General features: G+C 40.9%; 1 protein-coding gene across 3 annotated transcripts in view; it reads left to right on the top strand.

Moving 5' to 3' along the window:
• ctnna1 (catenin (cadherin-associated protein), alpha 1) overlaps positions 1 to 23,885 on the top strand; it is an 84,146-nt gene that overhangs the window by 54,951 nt on the left and 5,310 nt on the right. For all 3 annotated transcript variants that reach the window (XM_053323378.1, XM_053323377.1, XM_053323376.1), the window contains exons 12-16: positions 428 to 628; positions 2,795 to 2,946; positions 7,354 to 7,464; positions 10,195 to 10,376; positions 15,307 to 15,412. In XM_053323378.1, the coding sequence (XP_053179353.1) occupies positions 428 to 628; positions 2,795 to 2,946; positions 7,354 to 7,464; positions 10,195 to 10,376; positions 15,307 to 15,412 (752 nt within the window). The remainder of the gene's footprint in view (positions 1 to 427; positions 629 to 2,794; positions 2,947 to 7,353; positions 7,465 to 10,194; positions 10,377 to 15,306; positions 15,413 to 23,885) is intronic.

The following is a 23,885-nucleotide window of genomic DNA, read 5'->3' as shown; positions in this document are numbered from 1 at the left end:
CCGTACCCTTAAAGAGTTCTCATTAAGCATTAAGCAGAGTGACTTCTCTCACCTCCAGCCAAGGACAGACTGTAATTTACACGGTGGGCATTTGCATTTAACAGGCCCTCCATTATAAAGCAGTCTAAGAATTTGTCTTCAGCCCTCCCCATCCTATCCTTGTGCCTCCCAGTGGCCCTCTTAATTTAAACACTATGAAACACAGCATGGAGGCTGGGGATTTCCTGTCTGTATTTATTTCATTTGTATTACTGCTACAAACATGCTCCATCTTTGGTTAAACATGTCTCAGGTTAAAAAAAATGAGAATATTTTCACACTAACCTCTAACTTTTGTTCAAGGTAGGCTCATGGCGTGTTTGCATCAAGGTGTTTTGACTAACACAACGTATAAACAACTAACTGCATCATTGTTTTATGTCCCCAGAGAACCACATCCTAGAGGATGTGAATAAGTGTGTCATCGCTCTGCAGGAGAAAGATGTTGATGGTTTGGATCGCACTGCTGGGGCTATTCGAGGTCGTGCTGCCAGAGTTGTCCATGTGGTCACCTCTGAAATGGACAATTATGAACCTGGAGTCTACACAGAGAAGGTCTTGGAGGCCACCAAGCTGCTCACTAACACAGGTTAGTGGTTACATAATCACAAACATGATTACATAATGAAACAAAGAACAGTAATGTGTTTGTTTCTGCCGATAGACTGTGCACCTGAATGCCAGTAATTTGACTTTACAGAGTACTCAGTATTCTCAGTGTGCTCATGTTCTTCCTAAGACTACCCTCGTCTACTCTTAAAGGATTGTTTGAATGTCTTAACTTTGCACATCATTTAAAGTTTGAACTTTTGTGACATTTAAAAAAGCTAACATGTTTTAAGATACACCCGAAATTGGATGGAAAATGCTTTCTTTTGTTGTCAGAGACTGTTTCAGCCATTTCCTTAATACTCAGCATACATTCTGAATGCATTGTGAGACCCAACCCCCTCTGACACAACTGATGCCACTGATCTGCACAGCAGGCGCTGTTCAGTAGTTGGATATCCTTGAATATCTTAACCCGAGTTATCTCATAGAAGTTGTTTTTATCCATATGCTGTTGTATATCTTTACCAGCCAGTATGTGTGAGCCGTGTTTAGCCTCTGTCACCAGTAAGCTAAAGAAATGGCAGACTGATTTGTTGGTTGTCAGAATTGGAAACGGTTTTGCCCTCTTGAGGCAGGGTCCATTCAAAACTGAGGAATTGCTGGCTGTAGTTCAAGCAGGATTTCTGCTGTAGTTGAGAGAGATGGTGAGCTGTGGAGATACAGACTATTGAGAGAATTTTTGTAAGACTTTCCCTTTTCTGCTCAACAATCAAAGGATGGGATTCAGGTATAAACTCAACACACTCATCCTTTAATTGTAGACTTGTGCGCTGGCATACAATGTCATCTGTAAAAAGTAGTTAAGAGTTTAAAACCTTTGATTAGTGAAAGTGGAGCAGTTTGAGAGACTTGCAGGTCATTAAAAGAATTTGGATTTCATCAGCCAGTGTGTTATCTCACTGGTTTTAATGCTTTCTAAAGTCAAAACATGTTTTTTTTCTTTTATTTGCCATGAATAAAAAAGTAATTGCATGTAATTGTCTGTGTATATATTAGACATTTTAAAGCATCCTAGTAGCAAAACGCTATTTACACCAATAAATCCAAAGCATGACTACATTTCTCAACACAATATCAAAATAAAAATAGCAGTTGTGATCTTAATTAGGTGGCTGACTAAAAAATACTGAAAAAATCCCAGTCCTTAGATCACTGCCAATTTGCTAAATATTATGCATGTGTAATCTCATCATGTTGTGTGTATAATGTGATACGTCTGGTAGTAGGATTGTGTCACTAAGACAAAATATAAGACTAATAGTTGTTTACTGCTCTACAGTTGATTAATTGGACATCTGAGATGGATAAAGTTGATGTTGTCATTTGAATATAAATGTTCACAGTATCACCAGATATTTATATTTCCTTTTTTAACATTATTTTCATACAGAAGCCCACAGGTTTTAAATGGTCTCTAAGCACAAACCAAATCCTCTTTTTCTTTTTCTTTTTTTCTGCCGCTCCCTGCCTCCACATCTGCATCCTGACTTCCATATCTCTCCCACGAAGGCCCAGCTGAATTCTAAATACTGAATTTCAAATGCTATTAATGCAGATGTGTTGGAGAGCCCTCTGGAGCTGTTATTATATTGTCAATGGGGCAAAATACATGCCCGCTGGGGCAGCTTTGCAAAACCTTCTATTGGAAAACTCTGTCATGCTAAATCTGGGATCTGTTCCCTCAAGCGTTTTGTTCCCTATTTCTCAAAGACGGCAGCGAGTAAGTAAACCAACAGCACAGAATTTAATCTGTCAAAGGTTAATTTAATCACCACACTTTTTAAATAAATTATTCAGAGGCTGCTGTTTTCAGAGGCATAGAAAGAAATACTATTTGATAACTTGTAATCTCTGCTAATGTCATAGAGCTGCTTGGGAAAAATCTTGCTTTAAGAAACCCATGGACTCTTGTGTTGGAGGTGGTGGGTGGACAATGTGTTTATTCTATTAGTCATTCTGTCTATGTCAAGTTTAATTTAATGCAATATACCATTTCATGCCTCACTCAAGGTATATAAATGAGCTTTCATGGTCTATTCTTCTATACTGTGGTTACTTTGGAAATGTTCCTACCTTCACTGGTTTTTTTGGAGTGAATCTTCTTTGATATTGTGTTTCCCACCTTCATTTCTCCCTCCTTCAGTCATGCCACGGTTCACTGAGCAATTGGAGTCTGCAGTGGAGGCCTTGAGCGCAAACCCCTCACTACCTGTGGATGAAAACGAGTTTATCGATGCCTCCCGCCTGGTATATGACGGCATTCGCGACATTCGCAAGGCTGTCCTCATGATCAGAGTAAGTCCTTCTGTTTTTTTTCCTCCCTCCCTAATACAAAAGAATACTTGATTTTCTGCCATGAGCTTAAAATCCATCTTTTTTATTTTAAATGACGGTATAATCTCTTCCCTATTCTGTGTTAAACCTGGACTGTGGGAGTTACATTTTCTCTCTAGAGCTTGGACACAGTCCTGACTGTCAGGAGTAAAGCTCCTTCACTTCAGGATTTGTTTTCATGTGTATAGAAGGCTTTACCTTCAGCATGATTTGCCTTTGATCACATTAAGAAGCTGTAACTCCTTGAAAGCCACACAAATCCAGTATAAAGGTTAAAATGAATTATCCAGAGAGAGCATTAATTTGATGCAGTTTCGTTTAAAACATTTCAACAGAAGTCATCTAATCCCCTGACATTGTGTTGTTGGTTATTGTAGTGTAAGATAATTATATATATATTTATTTATGGCCATTGGTCTCTACAGCAGATGTTATTTTTAATGGTATGTGAGAAAGAGGATATGCGTGCGGTCCTAGAAGCCAATGATTAACTTGTCTCAGGCAAGAGCCGACCTAATTGACCAGACTTGCAATCTAGTGTAACCACAGCCTTAGTTGTCTGTTGGTTAATGGACTTTGCTTCAGTTGAACTATAACAGAGACAGATGGTAGTTGGGTAGCGCTGAAGCGTTACCTAATTGACTGACAATGAGCTGACAACAAAAACCTTCTCCAGCTGTAACGAAGAAGTGAATCACTCTTAAGGCTTTGTAATATAACTAGTTTAACTACTGACACATTTGATTTCTCATATATTAGGAAATAAGTTGATTTGTTAAAACTCCCCCTTATGTGTAACAGCACTTAATTATGTATTTACCACGTTGAGTTACAATGTAGTGGTTGGTTGTATTGTGCCATCTCCCATTATTTTCAACACTTTAATCTTTTGAGTTGTAATCATTAGTCCTGACAGCACATTTTGTGTTGACAGTGGTGCTTCAAACTCCGCTCGGGCTCCCATTAATAATGCTGCTCAGACATAGACAAAAACCAAATGAGAGAGCAACCATTATGCAGTATTTGCATTATAATAAGCAACTGATTTAAGATGGTGGTTTTAATTAGCATTCTTTAGTCGAGTCTGCGAGCCAGAGAGCTACATTCATTCTCCCACTGCCCCAGCTCTACTCTTGTTATCCAGATTGATTAAGCTGTTAACACCGGGCCTGTGGGGCAGGCTGAAAGCTGCCAGGTGGGTGGCTGTGTGTTGGTGTGCATGCATGTTAAAAATATCAAAGAATTTATTTAAAAAATGCTGCTTGCTTATAATTAATCCGTCAGATTCATTCTGCCATTAGCTGAAAGCGGGAGATAGTGATGTGGCTCAACGTCATCCATTATCTGAAACGCTGTGTAGTTCCCCATGAGCTTTCCAGTATTTTTTGATCAGGTGTGAGAGGTAATCACTGCCGGTTGTACTGTAATTATTCAGAAGGAAATGGCTCAGCCGCTTAGTCGGATAGTTGGGTGAAATTTCCAGCAGCATCTACACAGTTGTCTCCTTAAGCTTACTCTAATTGGTGTTGTTCGTAATGAGATTAGACAAGTGTATCAAAAACATTCATTTCTATCTGGAAGAAGCCTTCGCCTGACTGAACTGTCCTGTGGTGGTTCAGTTTACATGTGAAACTAGGCATGTTCAGCTCTCAGTCCAAAGAAGTGCGAAACATTCCCAGTCGGCTGCGTCGAGAGCACCATGATGCAACTTCTGGAGGGCATGTCCACACACGTCTTTCTGTCAACTCTCGTGTGCATGTGCCGCACAGTGGCCTTTTCTTAAATCGGAACAGACAAGTGTGTGGTCGGGGCTACTCTAGATAGACAAGTCTTTAACCTCTGTAAGTGGTGCACTGGCAGCCTATGTTGGACGTCCCTTGGATATTTGACAGGTGGACAGAAGCGTCTCTCCACTTACAGCGACATCAGACAATATGCCTCGCAGACATCACACTGTCTCAAAGTCAGGGAGCTGTTGACAGCGAGATACAGGGGGCAGCTGTTGCTACATTATGATGTGTGTTGTCCATCACTGACCAAGGTGAATTTTCCCTTCTCTTTCCAAAGAAATAGACTCTAGTCACACATGCCACAAGCAGAATGTCAAAATAGAGTATAGGACTCCTTTCATGCTGAGACAGAGCATCATACCCTGAAAAGCATGCCCACCACAGGGGAAAACAGTCAGAACCATAACATACAAACAAGGCCTGAAACACTTAGAAATGCCTGTAACCAACTAAAAAACATGAGATTTCAGAATGTCACAGAATTATTTTAGCACCCGATATCTACTGCAGAGGAAAATGTAGTTTATAGCATATGCTGTTAAAATAAGATGCAATACATAAATGCAAAAGCTGACCTCATCTCTACTGTAGAGATCGCACAACTGTGTACAACTGGCATACTCCTCCACATTGCAGGCAGCCACGACAGAGGAAGCTGATGTGGCCAGTTTTTTTTAAACACAGGCAAGGAAATTACAATTAATTGTACATAATTGGAACTTGAGCTGAATGCAGGTTAGCTATAATGTTAACTTGACTTTGATTAGGCACATATGTTTCTGTTTATTTCTTGCCCCTGTGTGTTGTGGTACCGTTTGAAGTATTGCTGATCTGTCAAGACAAATACTTGTGTACATGTTATGATACATTTGGCGAATAAAATTGATTCTGTGATTTAAACGTCTGTTACAAACACTGCACACCTTTCAGTTAAACAGCTGTTCTGTTTACTTTGAACCTGCGTGTCCTCTGTGACGAGCAGCGTGTTCAGGTATATGTGTCATTTTCACAGAGTGTTTTTGAGCTGCAGGCTGTCTGTGCAGCGCAGCACACATCGCTGTAACTTTATCCACTTTTGTCTTCTTAAAGGCTCAGTTTTTCGGTTCAGCAGCTTATAAAAACTTGGTTCTAGCTTCTTTACCCTGTCGGTAGTGCATCCCATCACACAGTAGCTTTTAGGCATTCTTCTGTTGTTGTTTTTTAGCAGACTGAAGTGCAAGGAGGCACCTTCACTCAATATAAAGTCAGTGGAGAGCGATGAATTGTTTTCCCCCTCCGTGGTGTTTGGGACTTAATTGCGGTCTGTTTCTATACTGTAATTTCAGCAGCGCTCCCCTGTTGTCTCCAAACTGTACAGCTTCAGATAGCAGCTGGTCATGTTTACCTCATAGAGTTGAAACTGAATGTTTGAGGAGTTACTGAACATTACAAAATTAAACATTGATTCATTTATTTTGCCACAGTATGAAACAGTGATATTAAGATTTTACCCACTCTGATAAGGATGCTACCCTGACAAAGCCCTTTTATTATCAAGCTACAGGCTATTGTTGTCACTTCTCCACAGTGGTTTCCCATTGGGTGCCCACCATGAGCTATCGTCTGTGAGCCTCCCACGTTCACAGGTTATCTGTTGCACAGGCCACAGCAGGTGATATCTCTGCCCCACTGAACAGCATTGTCTGGGCTGAAAGAGATGCCTGTGAGTCACTACAGCTTTGTATCTGAAACCATACCCCTATTCCCCAGAGAACAAGAGCATCTCTACATTCCATAAAGCAGAGTAAGGTTGTTCGGAGACCTTCAGCTATTTTTAGATGTGAGGGCTCCAAATCCATTACAGAAGGGAGGTATTGAGACAGCTGGATAAGCACGAGTAGTGGCACAGGCGTGATAATGCACCTTTATCTGTCCACATCATCTTCTTTGTGTCTGTATCAACACCAAATACATTTTCCTGTCAGGCGGTATTGTATTTTGCCTTAAGCATGACCTGTTGAGATTCTTTTGAATATTAATATTTATGAAAAAAATAGTTGCTCATGGCTTGTTTAGCATTCAAAGCTAGGGAAGAGGTGAGGGATCACAGATGAAGTAGCAGCACTCCAGAAGAGTACAACTCATGCCTCACCCTCCTTTCTACAGATAGCAGCGACAGATGGGACTCTAAAGTGTTTTGCTCCCAATATGTTTCGTACCAGCTCGAACCTTCATTTTCCCTCTCAAAATGCCCAGGCAGCACATTACACTTGATTTACAAATTCATTTAACGTTCACAGTTTCTTGTACCAAGCTACAGGGAAGAAGACATTTATCTGATGCTGCCCTGGCTGGCAGCGCCAAGACATTGCTCATAGATAGTAAGCAGGTTGGTTATTTAATAGTGCTCAAAAGGCTGTAGTATGCCAATATTATTTTATATTCTCCGCTCACAACAGATTTTTCTTACCTTATTATTCTTTTATACCCACAGAATAATCTTGTTTCTTTTCCTCACCTTGTACGTTTGACTCGTTGATTTGTGGTGATTTGTGCCTCCTCCCTTGGCCCCCCCTTTCACTATGTTGTCTCATTACAGACTCCAGAGGAGTTGGATGACTCTGACTTCGAGACTGAGGACATTGATGTTCGCAGCAGGACCAGCGTGCAGACAGAGGATGACCAGCTCATTGCTGGCCAGAGTGCTCGGGTGAGTGCGACCTTTCCACTTGTTGTATTAACAGACATTCCCATCTCTGCTCTTCAGTTAGTCAGCACATGCCCTGTTAATGGTCTGGCATCTCCACTTGTCACACGGCATCAAATAATACTGTGAGAAATGAGAAACAGTATGAGGAAGAACACCCATACTCTCATTTAAAATACATATATATAGGAGAATGCATTCAGCGGCAACAGAGGCATATTTGAAGAAGGTTAAATATTGACTTGCATACTTGCAATATATGCTTGAGTTATTAAGTTGAATATTGCTCTCCAACTTGTTTTAATTCATGTGGCACATTTGACAAGCATGAGAGAAGAAAATGTACTAATTTTTCCGCTATGGTGAAATACATTTTCTTTAGATCTTTTTTCCTACCCCTTTAACCTTCATTAGTTTTGTTGGTTGATTCATTGAATGTTCAGGTCAGACTTTTCAAGTCAACTCTGTTGGTTACTGGAAAAGACTCATCAGATAACGTGTCTCAGTGCATCATTCTGGTGCACTCTGAGAGCAACATTAAGAGGCTAGATCTATCTTTTTTGTGTGCTTTAGTCATTTACCGGTTAATTAATTACTGGTTGAATGATGATGACACAGCCACAAAGCATAAGAAAGACATTTTACCAGCTAATAAATGTTCCAATCAAACAATCAAAGAAGGCAATCTGCTGTGAAACAAAGAACGCAGAAGTGATTATCTTAGTTCAACTAGTTAATTACTTATGAACATGTAAAATACTGTTTCAGTAAATATCATTTTCAACATTGTGTTTCTTCAAATAACTAAACTGTCTGCTAATCAATAAAAGACTCAACTTCTAGATGACTTAAAAGTGGGTCAGGACCAGAGTTTTTGTTTTACAGATGGAAATAAAGAAGATCTCTCATTAAGCCTTTGCTTTTTAAAATCTGAACCAACCAAACCAGGATAATGCTGCTACTGTGTTTTAAACAGCACGCAGGTGTTTCCAATTCAGAGGTTTGAGGCTAAGCTGCAGGGTTGAGTGGAGGTGTGTGGGGAAGTTTGTTTGTGCTGTTGAATGTAACCGATCTGATTCATCCGCTTTCTTACTGTCACCACTCCCTCACTTCATTCACTCTCTAGTTCACTCCACCACAGGCTGCTAATAACAGCGCCATGTAGCCGCTTACTGACGGCGCAACTCTGTCCCCCATTCAGTGTCCAGACCTTTTATACAGAACAGCGAGGCGGAATAAAGTAGTAGTATTCCCACATTGAATAGACTCTGAGAGCAGAGGAGAGCAACGCGATGAGAAGTGACAGCAAACTATATCAGAGGCTAACGTTAGCTGCTTGTCTCCTCTGTCTCAGCGGAGCGGAGCTGAGCCTCTGTGCAGCAGAGACGGTGGAAGGTTGTCACAATTTCATTCAGTAATTTAATAATATAACCCGCACAAAAGAAGTAACGTTTCATCCTATATCTCATTAAAAACTCAATATACTGCTCAGCCCTAAAACAACCCAACGTTTTGGAGACTGTACAGACATGTTCAGCTCAATATGAGACTGTGGCGGCACAAATGAGTCTATGGCTGGCCGCCACAGTCTATATCATTAATGGGAAACACTGATGTCTGCTTTTGTTTGCAGTGTGAATCCAAGCTGTTTTGAGCCTGGATTCCTACTCTGTCATTTTGTCTTGTGCAGTCAGACTGTAGTCAACTAGATAGGCCATTGTTGCCATTGTGTGTATTTTATCCTATATTTTGCCTTCTTATGAAATAGTTTTTTTCCCATTTTAAGATCACATTTAACTTTAACTTCAGAGGCTAACAGCTTTAATGTCTTAAAGAAGAGAGAGTGATAAATTAATCCCAAAAATCCCTATTGGCGCATCAGAACATTTCCATGCAGTTTGTTTTGATCACTGAAGATTATCTGACTGTTTTGTCTGATAGGCGCTTTCCATCTTTGCACTGCCCTGAAGAGCCTTACTCAAGCTTAGGTGACTCTAGAGAGAGAGTCCTATTTACCAGTAATGGAATGAACGCTCTTGCGGTGATATTCGATTTCCTGCTCCTAAGTGTCTATCCACTTCGGCCTCACAAGCTCATTCATTGAATGTTTGATTGCCTGTTTGGAAGCTGCCCTTTAACCGTCTACCCCAAGAGGATGTATAGGAACGGTGCTAAACACATTTGCACATGGTAAATGGACTGAATTTATATAGCGCTTTTCTAGCCTTCTGACACTCAAAGCACTTTATAATACATGCACACACAGGAGCCCTGTTTCGAGCCCAGTTTTTTAAATAAAAAAACAACAACAACAAAAAAAACCCAAATCAAAACCCTGAAACATTTCATTTAAAAACAAAAATCACTTAAACTGTTTTTACAATCCCTGCTTACACAGCATCAATCAGAGAAATGTACAGACTTCATTCCAACATGTCTTATATGCATCTGAATGATTAAAATTCAGCCCTAAGAGTTAAAAAACAATTGACTGTATTTAAATAAATATAAGCACTTTATGTCAGAATATACCAAACTCCTGCAGCAGTGCTCTGCCGTAATCTTGTACGACACCATGCTTTTGCCTGGCAAGAAAACTTGTGTGCATCCATAGAGACCACGGTGGATGATGTAAAACAAAGTGCTCTGGAGACATGCTCTGGAAATGGCCTCAGTAACAGTACATTGAAGTCTAGTGCTAACCCTGTATGCTTTCCATAATTCCTCCTTTAGGCTATCATGGCCCAGTTGCCCCAGGAGCAGAAGGCGAAGATTGCAGAACAGGTGGCCAGTTTCCAGGAGGAGAAGAGCAAGCTGGATGCTGAGGTATCCAAGTGGGACGACAGCGGCAATGACATCATCGTGTTGGCCAAGCAGATGTGCATGATCATGATGGAGATGACAGACTTCACCAGGTGAGTTTGGACACACAGTTTGGCTCTGAGCAGTTTTCTTTCTGAGCAAACGTTCTGTTAGTAATTGCAAACCGGAGAGAATAACTGAGCAAATGATTTGTGACACAATCTAATTTATTCCTTTAGATTGATGTCAATGTCAGTCAAAGTTTGTAGTCCATGTGAGTTTTCACGATGGTTTCTCCATCCACAGGACCAATATGCATATACCAGCATACCCTCTCCTCACATTGAAATTCCAAGGGTTGTGCAATTCAAGCAACATGCCTCCAAGACAGAAAGCATGTTTAAGTTAACCCTGTGTCAAATACAATCGCCCGATAATCCCACATTTGTTTCCTAACATTTTCCCATATCTGCACAATACTATGCCCCAGTTTAACACTAGTGTTCATGCATGAATGCTCTTCATTTTCCTTGAGCAGCACTGTAGGTCGGATTTTATTCTTGATTATTTTTTCCACCCTCCCCTAATCTTAATATGCACAACCATAAGCAGTGCATCAAATCTCTCTGTAAAGCTGGGTGTGCACAGTAAATCTGAAACGGACAGCCTCACTCAGCAGAGCTGCTACAGGCTGGCCGTATTCACACTTGTCAGTGGTTTGTAGAGGCAATAAAGCTGACAGTCAAATGGTTGAACCACAAAGCAATATCAGGAATTATGAATGAGCCCAGGTCTAGGTTAGTGCTCTGTATGTTCTAATACCACACAACACTGAAGTAGGCATTGTTTTAATCACCCTAGTTATGCATCCTACACCCACACGCCTCCAGCTAAACAACTATAACATGTTTATCATTTAGTTCCCTCTGGCAGACCTTTGCAAAGGGATGCAACAATGATAAACAAAACCTTAAGGGACTTTCTGCACAAATAAAATTACAGCAATGAAGATTCGAGAGACTATATATTTTATAAAACTTCATTAGTAGATGAGGTTACAGTGGCTGCTGCAATATCTTGTGTGTAGGATGATGTGTTATTTGAGTTTGTGGCTAAGTGTGGTAATATTAATACTTTTTAAATTAGGGTTAGACAAAGTTGTTATAACTGCATGCTTGTGTAGCTCACAGGGTGTGTATATGAGTGTGTTTGTGTGGAGGATGTGTTAGCTGGCTGGCTATACTAGCGCCCGACTGTGTTTCTGTGACTGCGCCTTTTTACATTTTCAAGTTAATCACCCAGAGGACATCTTGTGCCTAAGTGAGTCACATCCACCCTGACGATCAAATGCTGCCTCTCTATCTTCGTCTCTTGAATGGGTCAAAGAACCCGTTTCATCGGCCTAAGAAGTACAGTACTAGCAAACTGTAGCACAGTTCAAACTGCTACGACAGCCGGCGAACTGCCTGAGTTTGCATATTTTTTATTTGGTCCCTTTTCAGCTGAAGGACCTCCAAAAAATAATTGCCGCCTTTTGCATTACATCCACAGTACATATACATGTTAATGCAATGCAAATGACGCTGGCCCCCCATCTCAACATTCCTTCCATGTTTCTTTATTAGATGGTGTCAGCTGTGTGTATATATATTTTAAGAGGTTATTGATTGCAGTGACATCTTTATATCAACATAAAGACTGCTTCTCTCACGTTTTAGCAATGTAAAGCAGAGCCGAGGAATACAAATGAGAAAAACCCTCTGATAAGGAAAACAAGTCATTGAAGCTTTTCCAATACTTCATTTACTGTAAACGGAGAAAAACATTTCCTCAATTTACACCATTACCTGCTGAGCGTTACTCTTAAATGCAATCAGTCACAGAACACTAATCTTTCCTACATTTCATTGCACATTTTACACTTGGGAAAAAAAAGTCAAATATATGTGTACATACTTTAACTAATGAAATAAGAATGAATCAAATGAAATACAAATAATAAATACATTTGTATTGTGTAGCTTCAAAATAAAGTTTATCAAGGAAAACCAACAAAGCAAAAATAGAATGAGTTAAATTTTGATTGAAAATGTGAAGATTGTGACTTGGTACAAATGCTCATAATGTTGGAGCACTCAGCTGTCAGTATCACAGTACAAGTACTGATCATTGGCTTTAATCCTATGTACAGATTTGTATTGTTTAACATGTTATCAGGTATAGTCTAGTAAAGTATAGTCTTAGCTGCTCAATGAACAAGTTTCCTTCGTTAGCCAGTTCAACTCAAGAGAAAGGCAACTTGCAGAATACATTAACATAACTCACATTTCAGTCATGCAAGAAAAGTATTGTGTTCTGCTGGATGACTGACGCAAGACATTTTTTTAGACAGTGGTTTGATTTTTAAACTTGGCCAAGCCTCTTATCCACTGTGAATTTCATCTCGGATTTAATAACAAAGCGCTGCCCTAAATGTTTTTAGATTTGGGTGCTGTTCCATTGGTAGCATTTAGTGGATCCCACCAACCACCAAGAGTTTTCAAATTAAACATGTATTTGAAGGATTGGGTTTTTTTCCTCCTTCTACTAAACCAACCAGACGACACATGCTTACAGTCATTACGTGTTGATGATCACTAGGCCTAGAAGGTGTTCAGTCAGTTCAGGCCACAGGAAGCTGCTCTGAAAGTACCCATACTTCAATAAACAAATGAAATATTCAGTTATTTGTTTGGCTGCGAGATATCTCTGTTACCTGCCTGGTGACGCACCGAGGCTAATCCGTGCTACTGTCACCTAGCAACTGCAACCGCGTGACGTCTTGAGGTGCGTGCATATTTACACGGTTGTTCTGACTTCATGTTTAGCAGTTACTTTTGCTCTAAACTTATTGCACGTGTATAATTATAGAGAATAGTGACTGTGCTCAGTGCTTTTAAACCAGTTTTCTAATCCTGGGTTGTGAAGTTACACAGCTGCTTGTGTGAGGTGTTGATTTCAGAGTTCTTTTTTTTTGGTCAAGCTTTAATTATGTTGGTGCTGGCCAATGTCTTTTTATTTGTTGATGATGACATTGTTCTCCTTGTGTTAGAATATTGTCTTTTGTTGCAGTTTTGTTGAGAGTTTGTTGATTTGTGTGTGTGTGTGTGTGTGTGTGTGTGTGTGTGTGTGTGTGTACATGGATGTATTACAGGCTGTATATATATCTTGTCATTATGCCTTCACTCTTCATGCGGCAGTAGCACATAGAAGGTCAGTAGCTGGCTAATTCAGCCCGCGCCCAAATTATTGCCCCCTCAACCTTGAGCTGGCACAAAGCCTCGCCAAGGTTAATGTCGTTTGAGGTAATTGATCCGGACCCCTCTCCTGACAAATCTGCAGAGAGTGAGGGGGATTCTTTTTGACTACTGCATCGCTCACGGCTGCATGGTGGCTCTCATGAATAAAGCATGTACGGCTCGGGATCATGCAACATATTTGGGTGCCACCTGTCTCAGGGCACTCTATGTTGTGGAGTGTTTGGTCCGATGTGGCTTACACCCATCTGGAGGCCCGCAGCTGTCAGCAGACCTGAACCCCCACCCCCACCCCCCACACACACACACTCTATGTATAAACCCACTATTAAAATCTCACAAGGGTGTCCTTCTGTCAGGAGTGCTGTTATCTGTTTCCGTGGTAGCCTGTGTGCTTTTTTTTCTATCACAACACAGTCACTTTGCCTCCGAGGCAGAGCTGAAGAAGAAGAAATTCATCGGCTTTTAATTGTGAAGTATTTTAGAAAGAGCATCAGTGCTTAGGGAGAAATCAGTGGTTGTTGTTATTAATACATTGTGAAATGATGGCATGATACTAACAATGCTATGACAAAAAAAACAACACACACTCCATGTAGGCTTGTACCCAGAACCCATCACAATGCCTCCAGCTCCGTCTCCAGGGGTTGACTTGTCCCTGGAGTACTTCCAGTCTGTGCTGTGACGCGTAGCCTCTTCCGCTAGGACCCTGACTCGCTTTACAGCAGAGCAGCATAGGGGGAGAGCAAGAGAGTGGAAGGGTTGGAGACGGGAGGGGAGGGAAAAGGAAGCGAGAGAAACGGAACACAAAATTCCATCTGTTCTGGGTTGGATGGCTCATTTTTTAGCCTGGAGAGAGCAGCTTTGAATCCAATTTGTGCCTCTTGCCAACTGTGTCCCAGAGTCCCTTGTGGGGGCAGAAAAACGGCAAATGGCTGACAGGCTTTACAGTGGGTCGGGTCATGGCTGGACTGACCTGTGTTGGGACTGGCTTTGTTTGGCTTATGAAGGGTCAAAAATGGACGTATAACAGTACAACAGTACAACAGTGAAGACAATATTTAAATTGAGTTGGACTCTGTTCTGTCTTTTGTTCATTTCTCTTTCTCTTCTCTCATAACTGGAAGACAAAAGAAAAGCTGTTTATGTGTGTATTGTATCTTATATCCATCAGCCAACAGATTTGAAACTAGTGCAGTGTTGTTTTCTCTGCCGTCTAATAAACCCTTGAAAGCTGCTTGAAGGACAGGGGCCAAATAGGTTCACCAAGAAAATTTATGTTGCAATAGAAAGCTGATGGCAGTGGTGACAGCTATAATATGATGACCTCTTGAGTCAGGGTTTCCCAACAGCATGATGGTACCATTAGGTTCTGCATATTACCTATATATTGTGTGTTTTTAAATCCTAAAACTTGAGGAAAGTAACAGTTAATCACAATCCTCTTCTGTAAAAACTGCACTGCTGCATTTAGCAGGATAGAAAAGGTTTCTCAGATCTAACTGAACAATATGGTTTCAGTGTGTTTTGTGTGCGCCAGCATGTAAACATGTGTTTCTGTGGTGGTTCACTGAAGTACTCCCATAAGTCATGCTTCTCTCTCTGTCCATACTTGCCTCTGACCAAAAAAAAAAAACAACCCACCAAAACAAGCAGCAGCTCCATGATGGAGATGCTGCTCCTGCATATTGAATGAGGCTGCAGCAGTTCAGAAACAGTGACTGATCTTTCCACTTCTTCTCCCCAGGGGGAAAGGGCCGCTGAAGAACACGTCTGATGTCATCAGCGCCGCCAAGAAAATTGCAGAGGCAGGATCAAGAATGGACAAGCTGGGTCGCACCATCGCTGACAATGTAAGTCGTTAATGAAAATCCATCCCAGCGGCTTTGGTGTAGGCCTACACCTTTTGTGCTAGCCACCCCGATATGTAATTAGAATTTTAATGATTTGTCACATCAACACTATCGGGCCCAGATAAATTAGCCAAAAAAAAAGACAAACATTCTAGTGCCGAAAAATAGTAGCTGGCAATAGTAACAGTAACGCAACAAGTAATCTCATGTCTGAGGCAGAATGACATGTTTCAGGTTGGAGGATTGCAAGAACAATGTTGTTAAAAGAGAAGCTACAGCTGTAATTTCCTGTTTTATTTCCTGTTTTATAAAGCCGGGCAATAGCATCCTATTAACTTTACCTCCATGTTTGTAGTGTATAATCTCAAAATGTGCCCGAGGGTACTGACCTATGAGTAATTGTTGTGTTAGAAGACGGGGGTGCGTACGTCACTGATGCTGCTCCTGCCAACAGAAGGTCCACTTCTGTATCAGAAAGATGCTTTTCATCATCAAGGGGATCCCTATTTAACGTCAGTACTGGAATAACGTGTTAGGTTTTACTTAGTCACTACAGTACACTAATTTACATCATGGTTTTGGAGTCTCCCATGTACACCAATCATCGCTTTAGTTTTTAAATCTGCAGCTCTATGTGTAAGAAAGATTTAAAGACTCACTGTAGGAGATAAAACTTCCTATTTAATATTCAGTGCTACTTTTACTCTTAATTCATATTTACAAAATGTAATAAACAAAACAACATTCAGTGCATGTAATTTAATTCAAATTTTTAAGGCTTACACTATTGAATCCTCATGATGGTAACATCTGCCATCATTTTCAGCATTCATGAGACACTCCTTACCCGTCTTAACCAATTTTGTTCAGGATCAAACACCCCTTCCCCCATTGCTCTTACTCTGGTCCTTCCATCTCCCATTCCCCCAACTCCCGATTCCATCATCTCTCCACATTTATTCCTTACCCCAGAGACTGTGGTCCTTGACATAAGGAAACACACATTCAATTATCCATAGCCTCATATTTCACTTAAATACTTGCACTGTACTACTCCTCAGGGAGACACTGTACATGATTTATCCCCCAACTTATTCATGTGCCATCTCGTAGGCGCAGACTTATTTCCTCTGTGTGTCTGCATGATGTATACATTTTGTTGTTAAATCATGAAAGAGTTTAGTCGTGATGTTTGCAACAAGATTCGACTGTCAGTTTGAGGTCTTCTCCTGTAAAAGACGTTGCTTTCACCATCTGTGGGTTTCTTTCACTTTTATCCAAGAACACACAATCACTTAAGAAGGCACACACTGGCTTTAGATGTTTGCTGGAAGATTTCAATTTCGATAGCATCGGATGTGTTGTCAGTCTCTCTTTTTACTCCGGTATTGTTGACATATCTCTACTGATATCATGCTGGCTAAAGGTTGTAACAGTATAAAGCCTCATTGTTAAGTCATGATTTCATTCAAAGTGAATAATTTATGGCTCACTACATCATTTAATGCTTTGTATCGGTCATTAAGAAATCTGTTTGACTCTGTTTTGCGCTATTATTAAACATTTGTCTCTTAACAGTCAAGGTTTGCCCACACAGAGCAGTGGTCAATAATTGATTGAAGGATTATGTAGTTTCTACATCATAGCTGTTTTTCTATTGATGGTTTATCCTAATGATAAGATGGATGTGGCTGTTCAGGCAGTTGTGAATCATATTCCTCATGTAATGATGCTGGCAAAAAAATAACAGAGCAAAACAAAGAGGCTCTGCTCATGAAACATTCTCTGTCAGAAATATATCAAATACTTTTGTCTCATTGCTGCACAACCAGGGGTCTCTTCAATTATGCCAACACATACTGGAAACATCTGCATCTAGCTTTCAGCAGAGATCTCTCCCTCACACTCTGATATAATGAGCTGCCGGCCTCCAAGAGCCCTGCACTTCTGATATTTTATTTAAGGTGCCCTCAGATACTCAATATTACAGGCCCACGTCTATCATAAAGTAAAAGTCTTACCTGCACTGACCTAATTGCATCCGAATCATCTGAATAGGGAATAAGCCGTTCTGGAAAGTAACTCTTTTTCATGCCTCACTGCTGCTTTTGAAGATGCTTATTCTCTTTAATGAAAACAGTGTTATCCCCCAAAGAAAACAGATGGGCAACTGTGCAGGTGTGTTAGTGTGCATATATATATTTGTGAGTGTGTTTACGCCTACATACAAACATGTCTGTTGACTGACCGTCCTCTCTGCAAACACATGTATTGATGTGTTAGATTCTCTCATCCTCAACTATTTGTAGGTATTCGTCTCTTTATCGTTTTTTTTTTTTCCTATCTATGTTTGTGTGTGTACACTATTAGGGGATTTTGGGGTTTGAAGCACTCAAAGTATGAATAAATGAAGAGCTTTGGCTGTTGGAACAGAAGCCTTTGCCAAGAGTGAGGACCCCTCCAGCCTCTGAACCCATCCAGCTGTCCCTCTTAGCCTTTCTCTCTCAGCAGAGACCAAAACACTAGCAGACCAGGCGACACTCACCCAAAACACATCAGCCAGGGTGCCCAGGGATGACCATGGGGTAGAGGGGGGGGAGAGGTGGGGGGGAATGATGGAGAGATGGGAAAGGTAGAAAGAAGGGGCAGTGCATTTGTGTGGAGAGAGGAACATCCCTCCTGAGAGATGAATCCATTAAGAGTGCTTTGCCTTTTAATTAGCAATATAATTGCCAGGTGGCAGTTTTTTGAATTTATTTATTTACACAGGCGGTTTATATTTAGGGCCGTATCTCTCACAAAGCAGGAGATGCCACAGGCCCTCTCATAGCAACGGCACGGTACGTTGTGATGGTCTGCATACTCCAGCAGCAATAGTTAAGTGAATCAGCATCAAGATGCACACATACTGACAGAGTCTTAGGAGCAAAGGCAATGCTGGGACTGCTCATTAACCTAGGCATATTAATCACTTGTGCTCTGTGCCTCTGGCATGGAGGGCCTGTGAGGGTTTACTCCTCATAAAACACATTGGCAGATGGTCCCAGACTGATAGCACAGCATCTCACCCCACAGTTTCCTTGGCGGGGCTGTCATGGCGTGTTTTTCTATGTGTATATCGTGTTCAACAGAGACGTGCAGGTGGACATGGTTTAGTTTGGGGTTTCTAAAAAACAGTTAAATATGTGTAATAGAGCCTTATTAAAGATTAAAGAATTGAGTGTAGTGCAGAGATGAGCTGCAGGATTTAGGTCAGCGCCGTACAAAGGTCTGCACTGCAGTTTATTAAGAATTTATGACCTTCCTCTGCAGGGCATCTTATGAGAATTCCATCTGAGTGGGCTGGTAAACAAATAATGCTATGTAATTGAGATTTATAATGCAAATGTGTTAGCCACTATGTAGCCTATAAATTTCTGCCGCTTGCCTGCTCACCGCATAAACACTTGCATGTACACATCCGAGCACGTGCACATAAAATAATGCTTGCATATTTAGAGAATGGGAATACGCTCGCAGTGTGTGTGTGCAAGCTTTATTCCTGTGATGTATACTGACATGCATAGTGTACTTTTCCAATTTGCATTCAATCAGTGGAGATTTATGGTGATCCATGGGCTCTGCTGCTGGTCACAGTCTAATCCTGGCTCTGGCCCTAGACGCTTAACATCAGACAGGGTTGTAAATTACCTACTGCGGCGGGGAAGCAAAATCACCCAGAGAGTCACAAATTCTCAGCTCAGCAGTTCAAGGGTCAGCCAGCAGCAAACTGCACTTCAACCCAACCAAGAGAGGCTCACCTTATTTGTTGCTTGAGTAAATTTATCAACTCCCACTTGATTGTTTTGAAAGGCATTTACCCACGATTCAATATCTGGAAAAAAAAAAAAATTTCTTCTGTCAATCCTGGAGGCCAGTGAAAAAGGGTTTGGTCATCAAAGAGCTCAGAGAGGTGAAGAATCCAGTGCAGGGAATATGAAAAGAACAGAAGTATGGAGTCGTTGGTTTCTTGTGGACAGAAGCTTGATACTTCAGAAGAGGAATGGATTGATTAAATGGTGGATAGCTTTTTAATGACACAGAGATTGTTGAAAACTTTGAACTTGAAATAGTGAGTCTAAGGTTTTGTAGCCTTTAGGAATTTTAGTCTAAAAAAAAAAAAAAAAAAAGTAAAAAGGGCGAGCCTTGAATAAAAATCAAAATCAGAAAGTCAAAGAGTGTTGAAGTATAAATGTTTCAGCATGCTCACTTTGTTGTTATGTATTCTGTAGCTCCTGTGTTAAGTTATCAGTTTTGCTTACAAGCACTACACTGAGATGGCTGACTGACAGGCGCAGGTGCATGAACATTAAAAATTGATGACGGCCATTTAATTGGTCCCTGTGGTTACCTCCTAAAAGTCAATCTTTTTGGCTAGCCCCCCAGCTTGATTTTCTCCTGTCATAGCCAGACTTCTCTGTCTGCTTCAATGTCACATTAACATTCCCAAGTGTCAGTGTGATTGAATTGGCACTACACAAATATGTAGCGTGGTTTTAGCAGATGGAGTGAGGAGAGGAGATCTGGATATCGTCATTCTGTTTGAAATGGATCTTGATTGATATTGGGAGAGCATGGCAGGTTTATATTTAGTCCTCAACTGTAACAGAATCGGCAGCAGACGGATGAAATCTAATGTACAGCACATTAACTATGAAGCAGATGAGCTGGTTGAGGTTGTGCACAGAAAACAGCAGCAGTCAGTGCACTCTGTCAAAGGTTTTATCCCAAAGTAAAACACATTTCATTTTCTTACTTTTAAATCCTATAACTTCACATAGGTTTGAGTGGTTTTAAATGTAATATATTAAACATGTTCTATGTTTAAGTGACTGCATACTACAGTTTTCTGTCACCACCTCCTGCTCCAGTTTGTGCCTGAAGTAACAGAAAGGTATTTCCAGTGTTCTCCTGTATCTCCTGTAACGTTGTCATGGATCCCAGTCCAACAGTTTTTCCCCAGTGGCTCTCAGCACACTGTAACATATCTATCTATGCATCCTTTCAGTTCCCCTGGCACTTTTGAGGTGTAATAGCAGATAAAGGTGGCCTGTGGTTTGTTGTCCTGAAGGTCCTTTCTCAGGTTAGGCACAGTTAATTATCAACAACCCTCCACCACACACACACGCACGCACACACACACACAGCCACACAAATATCTGATTTTTCTTTCTTTTTCTTTTTTTTTTCTCCCCTCTGGTGGATGTTTATATGTCAGAGCAGTAAAGCCGCATTGTGAAACGTGCTGGCTGGTCTAAGGTTTTGGATTTGTTTTCCTCTTGTTGGAGCTCTGAAAATCCATCCACAGCAGTACACAGTCAGGCTCGCCTGAATGAAAGTATTTGTGTTTGTTTGAGCTTGTCTTTTAACGCTGGCAGGAGAACAAATTGGGCTGTCAGTATGTTGTGATATGGGATGATTTATAGAGTTGAGGCACAGTTGTCAAGAAATGAAACCTTTTCTGTTTTCCTTTCTCACAGTTCTTAATTAAAGTAATATAGATGAAATAATAAATGCAGTTGTTGTAAATTGTTATTTTTTGCGTGGTTTGGCTATATTTTAGTTTGCTAAGCAGGTAAAGTCTCATTAATACACTAAAATCTAAACAGTGGGAGTATCAGTTTCCTCAGGACAAGAAGTCATTCAAAAAGCAAATGTATCAGAACCCACCTCTGTGTTCTGCTGCTGCTGCGTGGCTCTCTCCAACAGGTTGCTGGCAGCAGCACATTAGAATGCTGCCGTGTCAGTAAATATTGGAAATTGGCATTTCTTCTGGGTGATGCATCCTGAAAGGTCAGTGCTGGGCGGCAGCAGCACAGTGGCTCTGGCTCTGCTCTGTATAATGGAATTCAGAGAAACTGCATGACATTTCCAATGATGGGACCTGACCTTCCTGATCATCATTTATATCATGGATATTACCCAACACGTCGCACAATGAATCCTTTTGTTCAACATCCTGCTCCGTCATCCTCATTGCTTCATTTCCTGCTTCTTCTCTTATTTTGTGGGCTGTGTCGTTACGGGGAGGAAAAAAGATTGTGCTTTTATTTGCAGAGTGCTCTGAAGCGTCTCTAAAGCAACAGCTTAAATGTGAAGCAGTGCAAAACAAGTGCTGCCCACACATTTTCAAAGTTAGACCCTCATAAATAAGGAAACAGCAACTAAAAGTCATCTAAAGCATTGCTACCGAAAAGTTTTAATTAGAATCCTGATCTACTCTCCTTTGACCCAACCTTGATATTTCACCTGTGTTTGTCTGAGAGGAAAGTTAGCAGTGAAGAGAAGGGATGAAATGAACCTTTGTTTTTGTAATCAGGTAATAGATTGCAGATTATATTCTCAATTAAACAATTCATCTTTTAGCCTAAATAACATCAGGAAAACTCAATTTCCACCAGTCTAGAGTGGTGTCATCAAATGTTGTGTCCGACCAAACTTCCAAAACCCTAAAATATTAAATGTACTGTAATGTTAAGGAAAGGAAAAACACTTCACATATGAGAAACTTAAACAAGGGAATGTTTGTATTCCTACTTTATAAAAACGCTTTCTCATTAATTATCATGATTGATTAGTTGACTAGTTTTTTTGCAGCTTTTAGTGAAGGAACATGAACCATTTTACAAGAGCCGTTGACATTTCCTGTACTGCTGTCTCCCTTTTGAAAGATGGTGACTCACCTTTTTCTATTAGGTTGCCTTGAAAAGATATCCCGCGTCATGTGATGAAGTCTCTAGTGCCTCTCTTCCTGCTTTTCCATCTCTCAATAGTAGCTGACCAAGCAAGGTTAACTGTCCCAGTCTATAACTGGCCACACAGCATGCAGGAGAGAAAGCAGGAGGCTTCATCATCAAGCCTGAGGGACATTTTACAGCAGCACTCAGACAAGAAGGGGGAAAAATTACAATGATGGCCTCTAATGGTTGAAGTCACAATTAGAGGAGCGCACGAGAGAAGAGTGATGATCCCCTTTCTTTTCTTTTCAGAGCAAATGTTCTGTGGAAAGGGAATGGATTGTTTAAAGTAGTGAGGCTAAATGTTGTTTTCAACGTGACTGCACAGTTACGCTGCTAGAGAAATGTATACTGTACAGTACGAATACACCTACATTATATGACCCATTTATTATTCATTTTCACTGTTAATTATTCATATCATTAAATGTAAGCAGAGAGCTAAAAGGTGTCCTGTTAGCTTTTCTTTTTTTTCTTGATTCATAAATGTATCACAGTGAATGTGGTCACTCAGCTACTGTAGTCTTTGACGCATCATCGGCTTTGAACCAGCCGAGTTAATCTCACACACAGAGCTCCTGTTTGCATTGACAAAACAATCCAAGGTGTTCTTGTCTCTTCCCCGCAACTTCTGTATTCACATGTCACAGTCGGAGAAGCCTCGCAGAGTTTCCTGAGTGCTGAGTGAAGCCAGCAGCTGAGCCGAGCACGAGCACAAGTGATGCTTTCACAGCGCCCTGCTCCCAGCCGTCTGAATACTTCCCCGAGCCCTCATTAGCATGGCTGCTGCATTCAGCCTCATCGCAGGTCTTAGCTATTGTGTATGTGTGTGTGTCTGTGCACTCACTCTCACGCGCACACACACATATACAGATGCTCTCTCTCCCTCCCTCCCTCCCTCCGTTTCTCTCTCTCTTACTTACGTATCCCCCCCTCCCCACTACAGTTGAATCCTCCTGTCTACGTCCCTTCTCCCCAGTTGGATTTCTCCCCCTTATTTACTTCTCCACACTGTTTCCCCTCCGGCTCACTCTTCATCCTCGTCTTTTCTCCATGTACTTATTTTTGTCTGGTTCTTTCCTCCTCCTTTTTCTTTTTTCTTTTTTTAAAACCCGCTCCTTCCCTCCCTCCCTCCCTCCCCTCACCCCTCCCTCTCCAATTTTCTCCAGTCTCTCAGCCATGTATTAGTCCTCTACTATATGATGATCATCCCCTCTAGCCCTCTTTCCTCTCATCATCTCCTCTTCATACTTTTTCTTTAATAGAATGTCAACTCTTACATTTACTTCCTCTCCTCTTAGACCATACTTTTATTAATCAGGAGTGGATGGTAGTGATTTTATTCATATTAATATACAGCTCTCAGTGAGGAGAGATATAATTGTTGGTGTGACCTTTTCATTTGTGTTTTTTATGTATGGAAATCTGGAGTTTATTTGTGGGGTGAAATGACGTGTTCCTTGTATATATTTTGGTGTTATTATTCATATTTAGTATTTCATGAGTCTGATGTTTGCCGTATATGAAAGAGCACAGTTTGGCCCACTGAGATTGTATGTAAATGCATGTTTGCATGGTTGTATGTCTAGGAGTGAGGGCACACTCACCAGAGACACTGATATGCTCAGTAGGATTAGAGGCATCATAAGTCCTTGTGTGTTTGAAGAGTCCAAAAATCACAATCCCCCAAATGTTTC

The sequence above is a fragment of the Scomber japonicus genome, chromosome 8, assembly GCF_027409825.1.
Source record: "Scomber japonicus isolate fScoJap1 chromosome 8, fScoJap1.pri, whole genome shotgun sequence".
NCBI lineage: Eukaryota > Metazoa > Chordata > Actinopteri > Scombriformes > Scombridae > Scomber > Scomber japonicus.
This window is presented reverse-complemented; position numbering and strand designations above follow the sequence as displayed.